Below are 22,594 nucleotides of genomic sequence, written 5' to 3'. Positions count from 1 at the left end.
AACATTTTGGACACAAACTATTTCCCATGAAATCCGACACTGTGCTAATAAAGTATTAAATCAGGTAAATTATTCTGGAGAGTAATTGTGTCTTAATTCCTACATCAATCACAACATATTAGACAACATATAAATTATTTCAAGGCTTTAGATACACATAAATTATATCCAATTTACAGTTTAATTTCTCCAAGTCATACTGTACTCCTTAAAATTATAACAGGTATCAGTATAAATCATTATCAAGTTCCCAGATTGTTATCCCCTTACTTCCTAACCTTACTCAACATCCTTTTAAGTACCTACATATATGTATCTGTGGGTAATAGTAGTATACAAAACATTGTACTGTAAGTTGGGGATAATTAAACCTACACGATGTTAACTTAACTTCTATGCTTCAGAGTTTAACTTTATAACAGTGAAAAATCAGCAAGTAAAATAGAGATGACTAGCTACAAACAAGCATCAGCATTAACATCACCAGTTCTGCTATCATTTACCTTCAAATTGTGGCTAGGTATAATCTTGGCTGGGGTTTACCAAGTGTAAGTGACTTAGCTAGCTGGCTAACTTTGGTGTCACTTAAGTACATTTACAACTCACATAAATAACTGCATAAAAATGATGGGTGTAGCCACCATTATGTCAACCACTGTCTATGGTTTGTAGACTAGCATTTTGAAGCCTGGAGTTTAGCATTTAGACCGTTGGCATCTTGAATTGTTGGAGCCAAAAGTGAGGATGACAGGCTATGCTGACCTTGGTTAGCACATTACAGTCTATGGTTAACTTTGATATCGCTAATGCTAACGCTAATTTTTCGTTAGTCCATAATTTACAAAATTAACATCATACTGTAATGAAGAAGACTTGAAGCTAGCAATTTAGGCCATAAACTCATTATTAAGTTGTTTACGGAGGTAATAAATCAAGTGAAAAGTTCTGTCATTTTCTCATAGAAAATGGCGGACGACGGCGGACGGTACTGCGCATGTGTGACTCACATCTGGTAGCGACGGTAGCGACTCACATCGGGTAATGACAGGGTCTTTTGGAACCAGTGGAGTCGCCCCCTGATGGCCATTAGAGAGAATGCAGGTTTAGTGGCTTCTCTTTTCTTTACCTGTTTGTTACCATTACTGAACTCCTGTAACACTGTGTTCAGATGAACATATTCAGCGTTTGGTAGCTACAGTCACTTAACAAAAAGTAAACGCTATGGAATCACATCACTACAGAGTCACACTCTGGAAACTTGGCTGGTAACCCAGTGTTGCTTATTAATCATATGCTCAGTGCTTCCAGGGATGACCAAAGGCTATATTGCAGCAGTTTGTACCACATGTATAACAATAAATACTTATTATAATACATCCATGGTCTGTACACCAAGATGCCTCAAACTGTCGCTGAGAGCTTCACTTCCCCTACAGTGGGTATGGCTGGAATAACTTGTGAGAGTGCCCCTGGATGAACTGGTGCTGCTTGGCCCCATTATTGACCCCTGAGTACTGTCATTTCATAGTTGCTAGTATGCTACCTGCATATAGTTATTCATATTTATTGGTAGTCTGTATTGCCCTCCGATGGTTAGGAAGGCTGTTCCACAAGTGTGGTGCAGCAGAGCAGAGGACTCTATACCCCATGGTTAGGAAGGGGGGCCTGCACAAAACTGAAATAGGTTGGGTTTTAAAATTATGTCTTGACACAAGACAATCAGGACCTCATGTTTAGATAATATAATGCAGGGCCCTCTTTTAATGTCCTTAGCCCAGTTGATATGGTGCCTTAGTGTTGCATATTTACACAACAAACCAAATGTACACACTGCAAACCTGGAGCTTGCAAGAAGGTAGGTTGCACACTTTGTCTGGCAGATAAGCATTGGCAGTGTTTTTGTTGTTTGTTTGTTTGTTTGTTAACAGTTGTATGATAAGTATTTTTACCTTCTCAAAATATGTTTGTAATGGCGTGCTAGACTCTCATTGCCATCCCAGGTTAGGATACGTGGATGCACATGGCTAGCGGTCAATAAATAAATAATCCATTTATCCACCATTCAGCTCTTCATGCATTACATCTTCTTGACTGGTTTGCACTATATGGTACATGACAGCCAAGAACAGTTTGAAATAACTTTTTTTTAGCCACAAAAAGCACATTGGGCTTGACAGGGACATCCCCTCAGCACAAAAAAATGTGGATATCCTAACCCTAACCCTAACATCCAGTGGCTAAAATGATGATTATCTTCACATTTATGAAAAATATTCTTAAATTTTGGCTCAACTACTCTTGCAGTGTTAAGTTTATCATTGGCATATAAAGAAATCACTGCAGTTATGCTCATATGCTTATATTACCAGCTTTCTTAATGGGTAAACTGCTGAACCTAAGTAATTTCTGCTGCCCATGTGTGAATAGAAAAAAAAAACAATTTTAAGGCCTTATCATAAGGGGAACTAATCCATACAAACCAAATGACTTAATTCTTGGTGGTTTTCTAAATCGTTGGGGTAAGCAAGGTTTGTGGTACAACAGTGACACCCCCTGGCAAAGTCTTAAACTCCATTAAAAGTACAGTGAATAAAGGCTTACAGGCAGTGCATGACAATAAGGCTTTTATTTGAGGATGTGAGGAGGAAATGGCAGGTGACAGTTTTTATCTCAGAGGTGAGCAATTACACAGGTCTACAGATTACTGTTTCTGCTGCATACATATTCAGAGTTCCATCACAATTGATAATAAACAAGTCATATCGCAAAAGTTTTTGTTTGCAATAAGACTAGGAGGTAATCTTAAGTGTATAGATCTATATCAGAGTACCTTTTAACATGCAAGGGTACTTGACTTCTATATCCATCTAATTTGTGTTGGTTTACCTAGCTACTGTATGATGTGCTCTTCTGTGGTTTAATTAAGTTTCACTGAATCTAGTACAGTAGTAACCTGAAGAACTGTACGAAAAAAACATGCAGGCATGAGTAAAATTTGGTGACAGTGATCATACTGGTTTGAAAGCCAGTCCCAGAGTAAAATGATACTGCTCACTGAAACTTTCAGGGCCAAACACCTCTGAAGGAAACAAAATGTGAAATACAAAAGCAGAAATGTAGTATGCATGTCGACAATATGGAATGGAAATCACAAATACTGTAACTGGCCACTTTACTGAACACCTGGTGGACGATGTTGATGGTAAAAAGGAACAAAACAATAAGGCTGTGCTTCAACATTGAGACAAAGCTTCAGAGGAAAGGCAATTATGATGACCAAACAGACGGTTGAAAATAGATAAATGCTACTGTTTCTTTGAGGCTTTGGACGTATGTCTGAATGCACTTTATGTCATTACAGGTACACATGGCACTTTTTTTGTTTTGAATTCACAGCTTTTCATTTATAATGCGTGGGTGTATTCGCACATCCCATCTGAAAGTAAAATGTGATACAGGCTGATGAAGTAAATTGGCACAGAGTGGTGAAAAGGCCACTATGTCTGATCTAGACTGTAGTTAAGTGGCAATACAGAGTGGAAAACAAGGATCTGAAAGCAAAGCACACAGTATCATTATTTAGATGCAAGTTGACTGAAAAAAATAAAACATAAAAAAAGGCACCCAAGTTATGGGGGAAGTAATTAACCAAAACACCTAAATCATAAGCCTCTCAAAGGGAAACATCCTCACATACGGTACAACTGTCTTTCATTATTCATCATGCAAAAGTGAAAAAAAAATACAGCAATTAAAAAAATAATGAAGCCTAGAACCAGGTATGGACGGGCCTGTAGCACAGGAGTCACTCCCTGGACCTGAGCCTGCTCTCACTATGTACAAGTATGGATGAACTACATGACCATGCTTGAATGGGCTCAAGTCAGGCACAGCCTGCGCTCATTCACATTCATCGCCATTCACTCTCACAGATCAAATATAAACTATATCTCTGTCAAAAAGCAAGACAGACACTTTCATTTATTAACATCAACACTAAAAATATACCTCTAAATCCCATTCTAGTATGGCCACATAGTATGGAGGGGTTGTACATGTGGACATGGAGATGAAATATATATTACATCCTTATATACAATGAAATGGAGAGGGGCACAGTGGCTAATTGAAAGGGGGTTTCTCCTGTTAATTTAATGAGTCTTATAGTAGTGAAAAGCTGGCAAGATTTAGAGGACTCTGGATCTCTTGCTGGCAAGTGAACCATGCTGAAAGAGAAAAAAGAAAGGACATAAAGTGATCCTGTCGGCAGACTTTTAAAGCAACCAAATAAATGGTGATGTTAGAAGTTCAGAGAAGTTCAGAGAACATTATCAACAAAACAAAGAAACACAAAAAGTCCCTCTCCGCTCAAAAATGTGTTTTCCTTCCTCTCTTCACTTTGAGGCTAGAAGGCTGTTTTCAAATGTATCTGCTGAGGGAGGAAAAGTTTCTCTGTGCTCACCTTAAATCTGATTCCAGAAACTTAAAGACAATTGTCATGTTTAAACTTGAAGCCTCTAAGGCACAGACACTGAGAATGGACTTTTCAGTGAAGTAGGAGGCATCCTTTTGTCCCGCAGTAAAACTTTAATGTAGATATTATGGATTTTTCAAAGAAGGAAAAATAAGCTACTGTAATTTTAAGATGTTTTAACATGAACTTTTTAATGGGTAAATCATATCCGACAAAAATTATAATTCAAAGAGAATTATATGTCTCAAAATGTGTCTGGAAGAGATCATAAACTAAACAATATGACAGGAGCTTTTCAGAACATTCACAACAGTTACAGCCAGAGAATAACAAGCTGGAGAGTGGAGATTTCTTTCTTTGGCTTACCTTCGCCTGCTTGTAAAAGTGAGGGGCCAACTCAACCAGCCAGGATGACTCAACGGCAGTCACATCACGCATGTAGTATTTTGATGTCTGCACCACTTCATTGAAAACAACCCTGTAAGATAAGTATGAAATGAAAGTATCTTGTAAACATGTTCTAACAGGAGGGAACTAAATGTTTGTGAATTATCTTATCATACATGTACAAGAATAAAGGAGGTATAGAACAAAACCATGTTTGTACTGACCATTTTGGTGGTTTCTCTCCAAACAGCACAGAGTTGGGGTGGATGTGTAGCTCACGGTCGTCTCTTAAAGTCCTGGCGGAGTGAAAAATATTAGACAGTGTTGTATGTGATATGAAAGTGTATGAAGACAGAAATAAGAAGAATGATAAACAGCCAAGAGCTCTCTCTCACCGGTAGGAACCAGAATGGTGAATGCGGGCTGCATTAGCAAAAAACCCAGACACAATGCACTTCAAGATCACATCAGGGTCGCCTGTGCAAAAGAAAGTAGCAATGAATATGTACTTTAGTTACATTTAAGACAGTAGCCCCTTTCACATAGACCATTAAAGGCAGGGATACAGTGCTGTTAATCCACCTCGCTGTTCTGTATAAAAGGTATGGACACGAAGTCTCGGAGCAACTGCTGAAGTAGTTATAGAACCAGATCGACTGTGTTTAAAAGGGACAGCCAGCATGGCGGGACAGGGAGCTGACGCTGTTGTGTTTCTGAATGCCTTCATGCTATGTAAAGCACACACAGAGATGGCTTTATGGTGGCTTCGTGTGGTTGATGCAAAAGGTGTTAATTGCAGTCAAGTGTGATATGACAAAAAGGTTTTTCCATGTGTTTTGGAGTTTCTTAAACAAAAACACGACCCCACATATGACATAAAACACTAAATTAATCAGTTACACATACCTTCACTGGAAGTCCGGGGCACCTTAAACTTGTTCATGAGACGTCGGAGCTGCTCTCGTACAGTCACGGCTCTCAGCAGACCTTTGTAATGGAGAAAATGTTCTTGACACCACTGGGAGCTCTTCTGGTGCTGCAGATTAGAATGAAAAACATTTCACAGTCTTGATAAGCAGCAGATTTCTCTGACCTGCCCGACTTTTGCTGAGTTCACAAGCCCCCCAGTGATATGTTCACTGTCGCAGACTGAGCTATATACATATATACACACACTCACACACTGTACCTTAATGAATGCCTCATACACATTCAGCATTGTGAGGTGGTCTCCCTCGGCAACTGCAAATTTCCTGTGCTCACGGGCCTGCAGGGTGAGATAGCAAAAGTGGGATAATTGTTATGCTGACAAAGCATTTCTAGCAAATATACAACATGCTCTTTTTGAAAGCCTGTTTTCACTTACGGCAGCTTTCTTCTGATTGGGTGGCACGACAAATATATTCTGAATCTGCATCATTGCTGCTATGGTAACAATCTCCTTGGAGCAGCCAAAGTTTCCGGACTCTAGGAGCATCTTGGCAAACATGGGACTGAGAGGAAACTCTGCCATCCGCACACCCATGGGATCCGTCAAACGGCCGTAATGGTCTAGACCTGCCAACAGACACACAACTGGTTGAGATACTGCGTCAGTGTAGCTCGTAGATGCTTGCGGATACAGAATTTTGAACTCTTGAAGGACAGTTCCCCTGTTTACTTTGCCACCCTGCTGACCGCCTTATTTCTTACCTCCCAGAGCATAAAGCAGTTCCAGAGCCTGAACCATGGTCTGAGCTGGAGGAGGCTGTTAAATTATAAAACATGAAAACTCATTCTCAGTCCAATAATTACAATATTAACTCTAAAATATAGAACAGTGAAAGAATTTGGTATATCAAGTCTTGTCAATACATCTTTAAAAGCACAACCAGAAAAAGACTGCATTCATTTTATGGTTTCTATGCATTTTTACCCTGGAGGCTAGCGGACATTCTTGCTAATTAAAATGTAAAAGAACAATTTCTTTCACAGTGGGTGAACACATCACAGTCAGTAGATGCAAAGTGAGCTACGTACTGAAAGGAAGCTGAATCGCAGCACGTTGTCAATGCCTAATGCTTTAAGCTGCAGGATGACAGGGGCCAAATTGGTGCGCTGCATCTCTGGCACAGTGGAGGCGGGTAGTTTCTCAAAGTCCTCCTCTGATGAAAAGGAACAGAGGAGATAAGAAACACAGAGAGAGAAAGACAAAGAGGAACAGAAAAAAACAGGCAAAGAGTGCAGAGGGAGGAGGATAATCCACTACAACACTTTGCCATAAATGTTTACAATGCACAGTTCCCCGCAGAGATGATAAGTCTACAACACTTGTTCTTCTATTTCTCACATACCTGTGTAGAGTCTAAAGCATTTCCCAGGCCGGTTTCTTCCGGCCCTCCCGGCTCTCTGGCTGGCTGAAGCCTTAGAGATGGGAGTTACCACCAGTGATTCAATGGCAGTGCTAGGATTATAGGCTCGCAGCTTCACAAATGCACAGTCGATGACAAATACAACTCCATTTATGGTGATGGATGTCTCAGCTATGTTAGTGGCCACCACCACCTGGAAGAAACATTAGACAGGAATGAGTCATATTCTTTGTAAATAGGCTTTTTTTCAGCACAGACTTGTCATAGTGAGCCAACATTTACAATGCCAGGACCGGGTAAAGCTAAATGTAATTCAGTCATCATTCATTTTGATGTTTAGACCTGTGCTTTTCCTCCTGTGACGAAATGTCTGCTGTGAAAAGGGGCTTTTAAACTGTTTTACAAGCCACTGTCACCACCTGCACACTGTTCTTGTTTTGTGCTCATAAGAATAAAGCCTTCACTTCCTTTGTTCCCACTAAATCTTTGACTCGCCTCCAATAGAGGTAATAAATAGAAGCCATGATTTTGCTTTATTTTGCAAGCTATAAATTAGCATCTTTATCATTTGGTACTTAGTCCAAAATCACTGTACAAAAAAAGACAGAAATAAGAACTCTTTCATGGTTTGTTCCAGCAGTTAAAATAGATCAACTGGCACACATGCTATACATTTGTGAAATTGTTGATGGGTCTGGCCAACACAACCAAATTTACTGCTGATTTCATACCAAGTCAAACCAGGGCCACAATCACAGATATCAATACTTTATGTCAATATCAATGATTTATGGAGGAGAAAACCTCAATATTAGGCAACATCTTAATACAATTTAAGTACAGCTGAATGAATTAGCAAAAAAAAAAAAAATTGTTTTCACAGTTATCTATTGCTTACTTAATCAAATGCCTATTAAAACACATACATGCACCAGAGTATACATGTGCCACTGGCTTTTTGATATTGATCCTTTTAATGCTAGTATTGATACTCAAAACAAGACTATGATTAGTATCTCCTACCCACATTTAAATTCCATTCATATTTTCCACAGGAATTGAGGAATACATACCAAATAATGGAAATGCAAACTCTTCACTGACTATAAAATCACATACACAATCACAAAGGCGGCACATTTACCTTGCGAACAGAGGAGGGCGTTCGCTCAAACACCTTCATCTGGTCAGCGTACGGTAGACCAGAATACATTGGCAGAATTCTCAGGTGTTTCTTCATGCCGTATCGGGACAAAGACCTGGCCTGTTCCTGCAGAAGGGACACCACCTTCTCCACCTCTTCCTAAAGGGGTCATTCACAGGTTACAAGAAGATGCTTAAGACAAAGAAACCTTACTTCACTACGATATAATAATGAAATGAACACTTGGCATGCTGTTGCAATTACGTAAAAGCCAAACCAACAAATAGAGGTTGAGTAATGTTAAGATTATGACCACTGACCTGCCCGGTAAGAAAAGCCAGGACATCTCCATCATCCTCTGTCTCATGTATCTTCAACACTGTCTCCACTGTGGCCTTCACATAGTCTGGGACAGGACTGAGAACAATCACTTCAGAGTTAAAAACAAATATACAAATAATACACCGTTTCCTCAGACTGGATTATGTCAGTTGACTACCTGACAGTGTAGAAGACGTCCACTGGAAAGGTGCGTCCCTCCACTGTCAGAATCCCACACGTGTCCTTGTTGGGATCCCCAGACTCATTCAGGTTGAAGAACTCGTGGAATTTCTTCAGATAGTGATATTACAATTAGTAAAGGGTACACATTTACTATATAGATCACACAGCTTCTAGCAAATTTAATTAATTAATTATTCATCATGAAAAGTAACATCTGCCAGTAAATAAAGTGAACATTTGTAGTGGAAGTTTATATTATCTTTTTATCAGCTGCTATTTCCCAAAACACGTTTTGCAGCAGTACAGCATAAAATACCCTTGTTGCCCTCAATCTGACATCTTAAAAAGTACAGTATACAGCGTACTACTGCGGTACGACTAAATAATTTGCATGCGTAGATAAAGACTTTTTAAACAGAAAGTAGATGTCCGATATGGCATTTCAGCTGACTTGCTTAATGCTGAGCGCAGCCGTGGCCTGATTGTGTCTTTCTTTCATCACTGTATTGCAGATGTCAGTACAATGTGATCTGACCTGACATCAACTTTTTCCTCTATCCTTCTTTGTTTCCCCTTGTTTTTCACTACTCAAGCATATCTGTTCATCTTAATGATGCAGTCACCTTGGCATCCAGAGTGGCAGAGGCCACGATCAGCCGCAGGTCTCTCCGTTTCTTCTGAATCTATGGAGGAGACCGAATGCGTAACAGCGGGGACAGGGAAGGAGAGTCAGTGTAGGAATGGAAAAGAAGTCACAGCTTTCTACAATGATTACAGATTTAAGTTAAATCTGAAGTTTTTCTAGTCAATTTTCAATTCAGTTTTATTTATACGGTGCAGAATCACAACAGAAGTTATCTCATGGCACTTTTCACATAAAGCAGGTCTAGACTGTACTCTTTCTTTTAACATTCAACCATGAGCAAGCACTTTGCGACAACAGCAAGGAAAAATTCCCCTTTAATGGAAAGAAACCTCAAGCAGAACCGGGCTCTAGGTGGGCAGCCATCTGCCTTGACCGGTTGGTTGAAGAGAAAAGAAGGAGGAGAAGGAGAGGGAGACAGTCTGTCATAAAACAATAGTCAGGTGTTTTTCTTGCATAATCATTCGTCCTGTTCATACTGACCATTAAGAGATCCCTTCATAATGCACTTTCAATTTAAGTGATGGGGAATGAAATCCACAGTCGTCCGTCAATGCAAAAATGTTTGTTAAAGTTTTGAATTTGAAGATAATATGATGCTTTAGCCCTCCAAATCAGTCAAATCTACTCACCATTGTTCAAAGTTACAGTTTTTAGTGCCAAATTCCCTCTTTTTTATGATTCCTCCACTGTAACTAAACAGGAAACAGTTAAAAAGATGTATTTTTATTATCTTCAGATAAACTTTTAAAATAATTTTTGCTCAAAACAAAGACTGTGGACTTTGTCCCACATCACTTATATTGTAAACACATTTGGAGGGGATCTTCTAATGGTCGGTATGAACAGGAAGAATGATTACAGCAAGCAAAACCTCTTTCAATGTTCACTTGAGCCCCTGACTGTTGTTTTAAGACAGACTTGAAAAGTTGTGAATCTGTCCTTTAGTTTGTTCCAGTGAAAGATTGAGCTGGCATTACCTTCTTTAGTAGACCGATGGCTATGTCTGTATACAGGGTCCTCTCATGTGCTTCATCTAGCATCAACACACTGAGAACGACAGTACAACACACAATATTAGAGTTACAAAGAAGACAGTTTATTGCAGTTTAGTGCGATATGGTCCACCATGTACCTGTATTTTTTCAAAAGAGGATCCGCCATCATCTCTCGCACCAACATGCCATCTGTAAGAAACTGACGCACACAGGCACAGATGAGTATTGAAAGGAGTCAAGCACAGGAAAGCTTGTCATGAAGAGTGCACACATGTGGCGGGAGAATACCTTGATCCTCGTGGCGTGGGGATCAGAGCAGTCATCAAACCTGATGGTGTAGCCCACTTCATGTCCCAGCAGGGCCCCCCGCTCCTCTGCAACACGGTTGGCTACCTATCATCGGGGTAAAGAGGGGGAAATTATAGCGTTTGAGGCAAGCACGTCCTTAATCATGAATGAATTTTCTTGAAGCGAGATGACATTGCCGCAGAGAAATAACGGGACATCAGCAGAGCTCTTACAGAGATAGCAGCCACACGTCGAGGCTGTGTCACTCCAATCACCTTCCCCTCTGCTGCCCAGCCAGCTTCCAGCAGGTACTGAGAATGCAGAGATGAAAAGAGAAGGTGGACATGAATAAGAGAGGAGCACAAAGGAGGTTGAGACATTGATGTTGCAAGAACAGCAGTGTCTGCATAAATTAAGCCCTGGCTGATGTGGTCCAAACTCTGCTGAAAGAGGTTAATAATAAGCATCAAGACAAGGTCGTGTAAAAACCACTATGGGAGTTAAACCACATGAAGGGTATCGGTCCACTGCGGAAACGCTGTGTGCCTTTTTGGCTGTTGGGTTCGGTGCATGTGTGACTTTGAGTGTGTGTTTTGGGGGGTTGAGTGTAGGTTGAATTTTTAAAAATAGTTCCTATTCATTTTAAACTGTATTGAAATGATGCCACTAACCTGAGGTATCTGTGTTGTCTTCCCGCATCCGGTTTCACCAACTATGATGACAGTCTGGTAGCTTTCCAACAAGTACAAGATGTTGTTTCTGTGCTGCGAAGGGGGAAAAATACATGACAAAACAGTTCAGAAACACACAACAAACATCAGACTTCATTACCAAAACCACCCCAGTCAGTCATGTTTCACCCATGCAGTCATGTTTAGGAGGATGTGGGGAGAAAACCTGGAAAACGGGGAGTTTCTGTCGCTGCTTCTCGATGGAGAGGGCGGTGTGCGGGTTGAAGATGATCGGGGAGCCGGTGGTCTCTGTGTTGAGCTCCCGCTCCTCCGAGATCCCTGGTGCCTCAGACCCTGGAAGAGGAGGAGGACATATGATGAAGGTGAAGAGAGGATTGTTGTATTGAAGTGTGCGCAGGTTGAGGATGTAAGAGGATTAGTTAAGGATCTATAGGCGAAGAAAGCCTTTCACTGGCGCCGTTTATTAATTAATTTCTTTCTTTTTTTTGTACTTTATGCCTCACAGCCTGAATGTTTAACGCTGGCAGGTTATATTTTGATTCCGCAGAGCTGAGCCGAGCCGAGCTGAGCTGAACAGGCTGCAGATAATCCCGTAGTTGCTGCGTTCACGGCTGCAGCTGAACTGTCTCACTTCCATCAGCAGCTACACATTCATCTGTATAAACCTTCTAAATGTTAACACCCAACACCTTATTCCCGCTATCACTTACCCGGCTTCCAAAATTTCATCGTGGAGAGGGGAGCCGCCATCTTGGCTTCTACGTCACATATAATTCCCCCCTCCCCCTTCTTGGTGGATGACGTCATAATTCGGGCCGGGCTGAGGATTTTTATGAATGATGTCTACAACAAGAAAAAGCTTCAAGTTCAGGTTGAATACGTGCAAATCAACTGATTTCTATACGGACAATATACCTGTTATAGAAGCAAAACACCGAGGAAAATAGAATAGAAAGAAAAGTTTGGAGTAAAACTCATTTGATGAAATGAGTATCTCATAGGCTGTGGCGCTTTCATACGATCAGCCATCAGACTGCACAACACCACAGCTCCCAGTACCTCCCACTCCCACTCAAAAAGACCGATGCTGCTGTCCTTACTATGTAAATCCCAGGAACATATATATATATATATACATCTATATCATCTCAGGAACTTATTGCATACTGCATATTCAACATTTCTTTATTGCAGATTTATTTACACAGAGATTGTTTATTTGATATAGTATCTTATCACTTTCACCCTTACGCTGCTATTTTTTTTTCCACTGTGCTGTGTCAATTTGAATTTCTCCAAGGGGATCAATAAAGATATATCTTATGTTATCTTATCTTATCTATCCCAAGTATAGATTATAATTTTGGAAACTTGACTTCGATTTTATGTTACTTCATACGTTACTTTTTACTCCACTTTTTTAATCTGACTGCTAAAATGACATGTCACTGGAGGTGACTATACAAAAACATAGGATCATTCAAGTTTCCACATGACATTTGTGTAAGAGTTGGTGCTTGATTGAATCAGCCAGAGGGATGATTTCTGAAAGTCTCTCAATATCTCTTCATTGTGCACATAACCTCAACCACAGTTACAAGAGTTTGTCCCTCCAGCTCATTCAACATAGAATTTATATCATTGTCTAAGTTTCGAACTGGACCATGTTTGGCTTCCAATTTAGTTGTGATGTGAAGAAATCATGCTTGTAGACCCGTCTCTTAAAACTCAGATTTTCGATGAAGACAGAGAAACTTTCCTCCTGCAGAAGGGGGATTCTGCAATCTATTGAGTTCTTCTAATTGTCATACTTGAAGTGCATTTTGCTGCTAATTCTGTTTTACTTAAGTAAACTTGTAAACTTGTAATGGATACTTTCATGGTGTGGTTTTGCTACTTTGAAGTAAAAGATTTCATTAGTTTTCCACCACTTGTCATAACATTGATTTTTACATCTCATGATTTTGCTTTACCATCAGTATTTTGTCATTTCTACCATTGATCTATTTTTTGTTTTTCTTGTGGAAATGGTCTGACATAACAAAGACAGACATATGTAGGTCTGACATAACAGAGACAGCAAAAATCTGCATCTTTAAAACATGAGCATACAGTCCAACATGAAGGCATGCACTATTTTTTTTTTTTAAACTTGTTAAACACAAGCATAAAAGCTTCTTCAGCAGTTCAATAAAAAAGTACCACCTCTTTGAAAATGGAGGCCAAATAAAGCCCATGTTTAATGATTCCCAAAAGATTTGATCAGAAAATACAATCCTTTCAAACACCAGCTGCGTATCTAATATAACAGTATCATTACAATAACTTTGCAAGAACTGTTTTTAAAAGTTCTTCACTATAAAATACTGAGAAATGTTACATCAAACAAGATATAACATGAGTACAAATAAATCTGTGTAATACAAGGTGGATCTGACAAAAGGGACATTTTACAGAATTTACAGACAATTTTAAATTAATTCCAAAACAACAGGTAAGACTTTGATCTGGAAGCTACATGTGAGAAGAAAAAAAGTTAAATTATTTCTACCCTTCTAACTAATGTCATTAATAAATGACATCTAGATATACAAACAGCAAGTCATGGCAGTGCACAGACCAGGTTTAGCTTAAATATGTGAACGTTTGCATCTGAAAACAGCATGCATGTTTCTTCGTTCTTTGCTTTGAGAGAATTCATTTGGATGGACAGATAACTTTGATGGTTTTAAGTTCCTGACTGAAGTAACAGCGCACCGATACTACTGGCAGATACTGGCATTGGAATTGGATATTGGCTGATGCGTATCTTACCACCAGCATTTGTTTTGATGTTAAAATTAGTAGATTTCAGCTGTAGTTAACTTGTTAGTTTTCCATATTTGTTGGATGCCAGAGGCTTTAAAAAAAATATCAGACAGATTTAATTAAAATGTTATGTTTATATCCAGTGGAAAAAAAGCTCAAGCTCTGATGCTAAAACCACACACATGCAATAGCTGGTAACCTTTAATCTGTAGCTGTTAAACAATAAATGATAACTTGCTCTACTGCCACAGCACTTTTAAACTTATTATTTTCTCAGAACCAGATTAATTTAAAGGCAAAAAAATATTTTGGAGTGAAACTGCAGATTTAACAGTGAAGTCGCACAATTGCATTGTAGTTTTATGCATCTGATTGGTGTGTTTTGTCACTCAAGGACTGAACTCTGTATGACAAGATGTTTTTATTGCCCAGTTTCTACAACTCAAGTGAGCAGCTCATGAGCAGTGAATACACATACAGGTTGTTGTCTTCTAGCCTAAAATCTGTGTTCATGTCACTCTTCTAAAACAGAAGAAAGGCCCTATTGGTAAGCCGACCAAGAGAAAGCATCCTCATTCTGATTTATATCAAGGAACTTTTCCAGCATGAATAGAACTGCAACCGACTAGACTGTTTGCTCTCTGGATTCTTTAGTGTTTTGTCAGCGATGATGAAAATGACGTGAGGAAGGAAATATAACATGAGGGGAGTGTAATGGAGGGCCTGACATAAGAGATGTATTTGAACATGTTCATCACGGTGGTCTTGCTGGAACTTGTTATTCAAACTAGGATTCCCATGACGCACCCTGAAGAGTCATACTGTAAGTTAGGAGCATCAATGCCCCCTCGAACCATGGAGTTCCTGTGTCTTGACAAATTTACTTCAAACAGAAATGTTCGTATTTAGTGTCCTACAGATTCCTCTCAGTCAAAATGTAGAGCTGTGTAAAAGATTATCCACACCACCTGGAAAAGACAAAGAATGACTGATTAGACATTAATACCCCATTTACACCTGGCATTAAAATCACTTAGCTCCACCTCTTCCTGCCGGCTAATGTGACAGAAGGAGGAGCTACAAGTGTTCCCTTGCAAAAAAAAGTGAATGACATCCGTTCATGTCGACAGTTTCATTTATCTGGGACATGCCATGTCTATTGATAAGTCTGCCAGCTCTGCCTAGATAATTTACTTATTAAGATCAAATCACAATGTGAGCACAGCTGACAAAACAAGAATGTAATCTCATCTTAAAATGAAAATATGCTCCTATTGATTATAGATCAGTTCTTCTTTAATCTAAAATTGAAGTTAGCATTAGATGCCTGTGCAATTTGAAAATAATTTCAAACTCAAATCAGTGGCGCTCAAATGGCTACTCAACTGAATCTGATATGCAAGAAATAAACTGGCCATTTATTGGCTATTTCTAAAGAGAATCTCACTCAATTGATTATGCTTTTCAGGAAGTCGATGCTTCCATAAATATATTGAATGCATTCCCACCAGAAACAGAGCAAAAGATGTCATGAAGCCTTCTTTGGTGAGTTCCCACGTGCCACCATACTCTTCCTCATCGATCTGCTGAAAGCTGCTGAAGTATACATACAGGACGCCAGCGTTGATGATGCAGAATCTAATGAGGCAAACACACAAAGATGTTCAGTTTTTAGTGATTTCTTTAATACAATCAAATATGAGTAACCACATAGGCTCAGTGAAAGATGTACAGAATACTTACATGGCTATTCCCAGAAATCCTTTCAACGGTGCGACACCCCATATCACACCGAGGATTACTGCAATTATTTGCCGGAGCCAGTAAATCACATCTAAGAACTCGTCCTGTAAAGATGATACAGAGAGTTAATTAAAAGAAAATTAACTGGATAAACTGGGAATAGTGTAATAATAATAATACTGAAAATGGAACAACACCACACTTTAAAGCATCAACTTGTTAAAGTGAATTACAACTCCCTCTAATTTCATGTTCCTATTCTGAAGTTTACTACAAATGGAAAATTATTTTAGGAATGTGTTTGATGGAAAAGCACAAACACATCAGGGCTAGTCCAGCTCTAGTTCCTTCAACAGAAAAAAAGATGTAAGCTGTTAACAGTATTACATGATCTAATATGTTGACTAAAGAGCGAGATGTGTTGCCTGTCTTGTTTCAAGCTTTGTTTCTCTTTTGAATGTTTCCTGTAGCTCAGCCCTCTGCTTCAGGGTTATGATCATTAACGTTAACTTAAGTGACATTGCAGAGATGACTGGCTGGTGTTTGGATTAATGTTAACAGTGACTATTTTACACAATTAATTAGCCAATCAACAGATGATCATCAAAAATGTCAACTGTCATTGTTTAAGCAGTTTTTCAAGCAGAAATGTTGAACAGTCAAACCTATGATATATTATAGGGACACATACTCACCTCACTTTACATATATAGACTTATATGTTGTATACTCTTTCAGCTATTACTATTTTAAATATTTCTTTAGGAGCTGAAACCTAAGATTTCTACTGATTTACTCATATACTTGTTTAATGAAATGTAAAACAGAATTTGATTAGACTTGACTTGCTGGCTCCAACCTTTTGAATGTGAGGATTTGCTGCGTTTGTCTTTTGCATAACTGTAAGTTGAATGGCTTTGATGCGTTGGTTGGTGAAAAGAAGCAATTTGAAAGATGTCACCTTGGTCTCTGGGACAATGATGGGCATTTTTCACTTTTTTTTACCATCTAAACAATTAGTCGACTGTAAAATATTAAACAATTTAATATAACGTTACTATGACTATGTTTGCGTAAAACTGTAGTTGCAGCCAAGTACGTTTTAAATGTAAAATAAACTGAATATTAAAAGGCCCTTATGTGGATTTTTAAAGTCACTTCATTGATTTTTTTCTTTTACTTTGGTGTGGCAGGGATTCATAAACTCCAGCAATATTTAACTATGGTCTGTTTGTTGCCTTTGTTTTATACCCTTCTTAATGTTTAAATGTGTCTTTAAATATTTTTTCTATACGGCTTTGTCGAGGAGCTGAAACCAAATGTTTTATTCTCTTACATTTGTGTAATGAGACCTAACAATAAATAACTTAAATAGACTTTTAAATGTGAAGATTTGCTGCTTTTGCTGATTTATTTGTTGCTCATACCTGCAGGTTTAATATCTTTGAACTTTTTACTGGACAAATCAAGCAATTCAAAAAATTGTCACCTTGGTCTCTGGGACACTGACTAAACGATTAATCGACCAACTTGTAAAATATTATTAATTATTAATCTACTATGATTATCTCTGAATATGACTTTAGTTGCAGCCTTGCACGTTTTAAATGAAAAAAAATTGAAAATTAAATAGTATTATGTGGGTAAAGGGTTAATCTTATTTCCTTTACTTTGGTCTGTTTTCTATATATTTTTTGGTTTTTAGCTCAAACAGTAAAGAAAATTAACTTAACGCTATGACAGCTAGTTAGTCCATCAAAGCCAGATTAATCCTTAGCAGCACAGCTCGGTCGTCTTTATGAACACCCGACAGGACATTAGCTGCACGGACAACTTCAGGGCAATTATAGCAACTGTAACAATTTATCAGGCTAAGATTTCAAAGGGCATCTGACTGACCTTCTCCTCCCAAACAGCATTACTGTTGAAGGCTTTGCTCCATGTGGACTGTTTTACTCCCCCATTCAGCAGATGACTTTCTTCTTTCCGCTTTGAACTGCTCGTCATTCTTTGCTCTTTCTTTCTGCTACAGACGTCTAAAAAAAATAACAAATCCAAATCTGATAACAGCTCAAGCTAGATTGAAGTATCTAGCGTTGACTAGGGGAAGAAAACTCTGCGAGATATTTGAAGGTAGGTGAAATTGTACGCTTCGCTGATCTGACAGATTTCAGTCGCTTTCGTTAAACGGTCATCTGCGCATGCGCAATACTGTTTGACCCCGGCTCCGAGCAGCCAATCAGAGAGTGCGACGTTTCTGCCCCGTTGAGGCCAGAAACGGAAAAAAACTACAGCGACCCCCAGTGGTCCAGGGGGGGACAAGGACTGGTATCATTCACAGGGTTGGGAATAGGTTACTTTGGAAATGTAATAGGTTACAGATTACCAGCTACCCTATTTAAAATGTATTGAGTAATGTAATTATTTAAATTACTTAATCAAAGTAATGTAACTTATGAACACAAAAAATCATCGACTGCCCCCTGCCCTCCCTGGAGTACATTGCAGACTCTCGAGGGCTTAACAGGACAAGGAAGATCCTGTCTGACCCATCTCACCCCGGCCAAGGCCTCTTCAAACTCCTGCCCTCCGGCAGAAGATACAGGGTCAGAAACACTTTTTATCCTCCAATCAGGCTCCTGAACAATTAACCCCCACCCCTCAGCACCTTGTAAACCATCGCACAACCAATGCAACTAACAGTATCCAACATCTACCTCAGTGTATGCAATGTGCAACATGTGCAATAGACTTAAGTTACGTAACGCTGTAACATGTAACTAGTTACTCCCTGACACTGATAATTCATAATGTGATAAAAAAAAAAAATCTCATTTGTTTATAAAGTACATTTAAAACAACTGTAGTTGACCAAAGTGCTGAACAATCAACAACCTAAACTCAACACGGCAAAAATACAAAAAAGTGGTCTAACAGACAGTCTGACATGCAGAGGCAACTCGTTGCAGAGTTTGGGGGCTATAACTGAAAATGCCTGGTCTCCCCTGTGCTTCAACCTTGATATAGACACAAATAAAAGCAACTGGTCAGCAGATCTGACTGTCCTGGATGGCACATGTTATAGCCCATTTACTAATTTATAGGCAAAGAGTAAAATTTTAAAATCAATCCTAAAATGTACAGGGAGCCAGTGAAGGGAAGCTAGAATGGGGGAAATGTGCTCTCGCTTGCCTATTCCTGTTAAAAGATGGGATGCTGCATTTTGGACCAACTGTAAGCGTGAAAGGGGGGCCTGGCTAACACCAACGTAGTCAAGATGGGATGAGATAAAAGCATGAATAACTTCAAAATCATTCAAACACAGACAGGACTTGACCTTAGTTAAAAGCCTCAGTTTGAAAAATACTTCTTTTTCATCATTATAATAAGAATAGAATTTCTGGAACACACAAATGTTTGTTTGTATGTTCTATTTATGCATGTATTACATTTGTACTGTCTATCTTTTGCCATTGCTGTATATTATATATGTATATATATTTACATGTGTTCTCTTTTGATTTTGTTTTTTATGTAATTTTATTTAATAAGTATTATTTCAGTGGGGATCATGGGAGGGTTATTGACTTGGATAGGATGGGGAGGGGGTAAGAGAAACAGCCCACACTTGTGGTGACAGCATGATGTACTACAGTCCTACTGTATATGTGTATGTGTGTAAGTGACTTGTTATGCATCCACGTGTAGATATAATCATCAAAAATAATTAGCACATTTTATTTATTCATCTATTATCTCCCACTATATTTTTATTATTGTTGGAAAAATTGTTGCAGATTCTGTCAATCGACTAATCAGTTAATTGACTATAAATCATTTAAGCTCTACATTTTTTATCATACATATCTCAAAAGGATGCCAACAAGCATCAGGTGTGTGGCTACAACCCAAAGCAATTACAGTGTGTATTAACTTTAATGGGACTGTGAAGTATCGTCAGCCACAGGTAACAACACTGGAAAGTCAGTCAAAACCCCCAAAATGATAATAAGACAAAAATGGAAAAACAAAAGGAAGAAAAAAGTGATAAAAGTAAATTAACAGTAAACAAATCATGAGTATGAAGAAAAAAATAATAATATACAAGATGTGATAGTAATAGAGTATGATTGCTGAACAGTTGGCAGATTCTGAAGGAGGTTAAATGTGTTGTTGAACTGGTTTTCTCTCAGCCTATGACACACTCTGAAAGTGAGTCACTGAAAGTGACGAATTTAGTTTTTTATTTAAAATTTCTCTCATTCCCTCTTGGTCTCTATATGAGTCATTATCATCAGGTGGGTCACCGCTATAGTGTTTGCTTCACTTGTTCAAGCGTTTCATAAGATATCATAAACCTGAACATGGCCTGCATTTTTGTAGAGTAAAAAGAGAAGTTGTTCCCGACCTGGGAGTCTGGACCTCTCACAGGTGTCAAAAGAAAGATCTGTGTGGGACAGGAAGAAGGAAAAATATTGTCCTGCCATATAAATGTACTTTTCCCCCTGAATTTCTTTACATTTTTGGGGAAACAGTGGAAAGTTTCAACTCTTCAGGGCTCTAACAGTTATTCAAATGAAAGAAAGTTTAGCCGAGAAAATCACTCAACTTGTGAAGAGGGGGTCACACAAAAGGATAGGAACCATTACATGCTTCAAATATGCACACAATCTTACTGTAGTTAGGCAGTTGTATATTAGAGCTGCAACTAACATTTTTTCTCATTTTTGATTAATCTCTCAGTTACTTCCTCCATTAATTGATCAATTATTCAGTCCACAACCCAAAAATATTCAGTTTACTGTCACTGAAGACTAAATAAACCAGAATATATTCACAGTTGAGAAGCTGGAATAAAAGAATTTGGACATTTTCTTCTTAAATAATGACTCAAAACAATTAAGAGATTATCAAAATATTGGTGATGAATTTTATGTTGATTGTCTAATTGTTGAAGCTCTATTTTATATTAAGACATGCAGTTTTTCTGAAATTGTAATAGTCGTAATAACCAGGTTTGTCAGACATTTGTATATTTTTTATTGAGTGAACAGATCATGCTGCAGGCGTTTATGTTTTATTCAAACAAAAGATTGATGAACAAATACATGAAATAATCATGTTAAACCATATGGCCATTTTATTATGCTTACTGTCCCTCTTTAACCTCTAGTCTTTTGGCAGTCACTGAAATCTTTCCATCTGTCCTTATCGTCACTGTCCAACAGAGGGCGTCCTTATTGATGGCTTCACTACTTCTCTACCTTCGTCTTCTTCTAATTACCACGGTCATTATTTGAGCCAATCATCATTATTTATCATAAACCTCTGAGTGGTCATGAGAAGATAAGTGTAAATTGAATGATTTCGGGGGATTTGGCCAAAAATCGATTAGAATATTTAACTGGATCACTTTCACATCCAATCTCAGTCCTAAAACCAGCTGGACAAAATAAATGATAAAATAAATGATTGACAGAAATATTTTCTTTTGAGTAATCAGATTTGATTGAAGGAAAGAAATAGATTAGTGTGCAAAACTGTCAAAAGTAACTTGATACTTACCACTTACTTGATACATGATACACAACCTGATCACATATATGCAAAATGAACCTGAAATTAAATCTAATATATATAATATATATTTTCCTGCACAAGAACATTATTGTATGCATCCTGCTGCGATATCAAGTGTAACATGCTGTCAAATCTGTGTAGCTATAAACAAATCTTTTTCACACTTGCCTCTACAGTGCATATAAGATAAAGAAAGTCTACTTCAGTTTCTCTTTGGAGTCTTAAACTGACCCACAAAGCATTGACTCATTCAGAAAGATGTGGGCAATGTGTCATCGTCTTTAAGTTGAGTGTACATCTTATCTATGTCTATATCCATATCTTTAATATGATGTGTCTGTGTTATTCAGTTGTAAGTGTACACTTACAGAGACCCTGTCGTAGTATCTCCTGTGATATATTGTACTTATAAGACGTGGTGGAAAGTAACCGCATGTGCTTTTTTTACTGAGCAGGTACAAAAGCTTTTTTTTAAAAATGAGGACCCACATCTTATCTCAAGATGTGTACTATTACTTGCATTTTTGTACATTTTTGTAAAATACTGTGCTCTGTTTTTTGGGAAAAGCAACAATTTTACACCACGTCATCAGAGCATCACTGACTGTCAACAATCTTGCAATAAATCCTATCTTCCTGAAGGTGTTAATATGAACACTTTTAGAGAAGAGTTGATTCATCTTTTCTCCAACTTTATTTTGGAGGCTGTGCTTTATGGTGCTGTTAAACGGTAATGCTTTATAATGAGACATGTTTATTTTGTCCATTCCATTTATATCAATGAGAGAAGACTAAATATTATAAATTTGTTTTATTCACATGTAGCCTACTTAAAAAAACTGGCAACTGAGTGTATACTGAAATAGCTTGAATAGCTTTTTTTAACATTGAGTTCAGCAGCTTTTACAAAAGTGACATCACTTGTAGACTACCAAGTTAAAGTAACATTAATCGATATTTTCTACTCCTATGTAGGAGGAAT

The 22,594-nt window shown here is 38.3% G+C and overlaps 2 protein-coding genes across 2 annotated transcripts; both read right to left on the bottom strand.

The window, feature by feature from the left end:
- Positions 1–2,629: 2,629 nt before the first annotated feature.
- dhx35 (DEAH-box helicase 35) lies at positions 2,630–12,231 on the bottom strand. The gene is made up of 21 exons (XM_062428010.1): positions 12,192–12,231; positions 11,687–11,814; positions 11,461–11,553; positions 11,023–11,100; positions 10,790–10,894; positions 10,639–10,700; positions 10,484–10,553; positions 9,484–9,543; positions 8,856–8,968; positions 8,677–8,773; positions 8,357–8,515; positions 7,195–7,405; positions 6,881–7,005; positions 6,554–6,608; positions 6,228–6,418; positions 6,051–6,128; positions 5,768–5,897; positions 5,257–5,338; positions 5,086–5,157; positions 4,841–4,952; positions 2,630–4,226 (listed from the first exon to the last, which is right to left on the bottom strand). The coding sequence occupies exons 1-21, from the start codon at positions 12,229–12,231 to the stop codon at positions 4,188–4,190; spliced, it is 2,100 nt and encodes a 699-aa protein (XP_062283994.1). The 3' UTR covers positions 2,630–4,187.
- A 2,464-nt stretch (positions 12,232–14,695) lies between these two features.
- On the bottom strand, positions 14,696–18,231 carry rab5if (RAB5 interacting factor). Its single transcript, XM_062428023.1, has 4 exons — positions 17,932–18,231; positions 16,033–16,136; positions 15,798–15,927; positions 14,696–15,257 (listed from the first exon to the last, which is right to left on the bottom strand). The coding sequence occupies exons 1-4, from the start codon at positions 18,037–18,039 to the stop codon at positions 15,216–15,218; spliced, it is 384 nt and encodes a 127-aa protein (XP_062284007.1). The 5' UTR covers positions 18,040–18,231; the 3' UTR covers positions 14,696–15,215.
- Between the last annotated feature and the right edge of the window lie 4,363 nt (positions 18,232–22,594).

The sequence above is a fragment of the Scomber scombrus genome, chromosome 10, assembly GCF_963691925.1.
Source record: "Scomber scombrus chromosome 10, fScoSco1.1, whole genome shotgun sequence".
Classification (NCBI taxonomy): Eukaryota; Metazoa; Chordata; class Actinopteri; order Scombriformes; family Scombridae; genus Scomber; species Scomber scombrus.
Note: the sequence above shows the minus strand (reverse complement) of the source record. Positions and strands in the feature narration are given on the sequence as shown.

Bases quoted from the DNA above. Each gene is read 5' to 3' on its own strand.
- rab5if (XM_062428023.1), bottom strand. From the start codon at position 18,039: ATGACGAGCAGTTCAAAGCGGAAAGAAGAAAGTCATCTGCTGAATGGG. The intron at 16,137-17,931 runs GTCAGTCAGATG...TCATCTTTACAG, and splicing joins ATGCTGTTTGGGAGGAGAAG to GACGAGTTCTTAGATGTGAT. The intron at 15,258-15,797 runs GTGGGAATGCAT...TGTCTTTTCCAG, and splicing joins CATCTTTTGCTCTGTTTCTG to GTGGTGTGGATAATCTTTTA.
- dhx35 (XM_062428010.1), bottom strand. From the start codon at position 12,231: ATGGCGGCTCCCCTCTCCACGATGAAATTTTGGAAGCCGG. The intron at 11,815-12,191 runs GTAAGTGATAGC...CTCCTCTTCCAG, and splicing joins GATGAAATTTTGGAAGCCGG to GGTCTGAGGCACCAGGGATC. The intron at 11,101-11,460 runs GTTAGTGGCATC...CTGCATTCTCAG, and splicing joins AGACAACACAGATACCTCAG to TACCTGCTGGAAGCTGGCTG.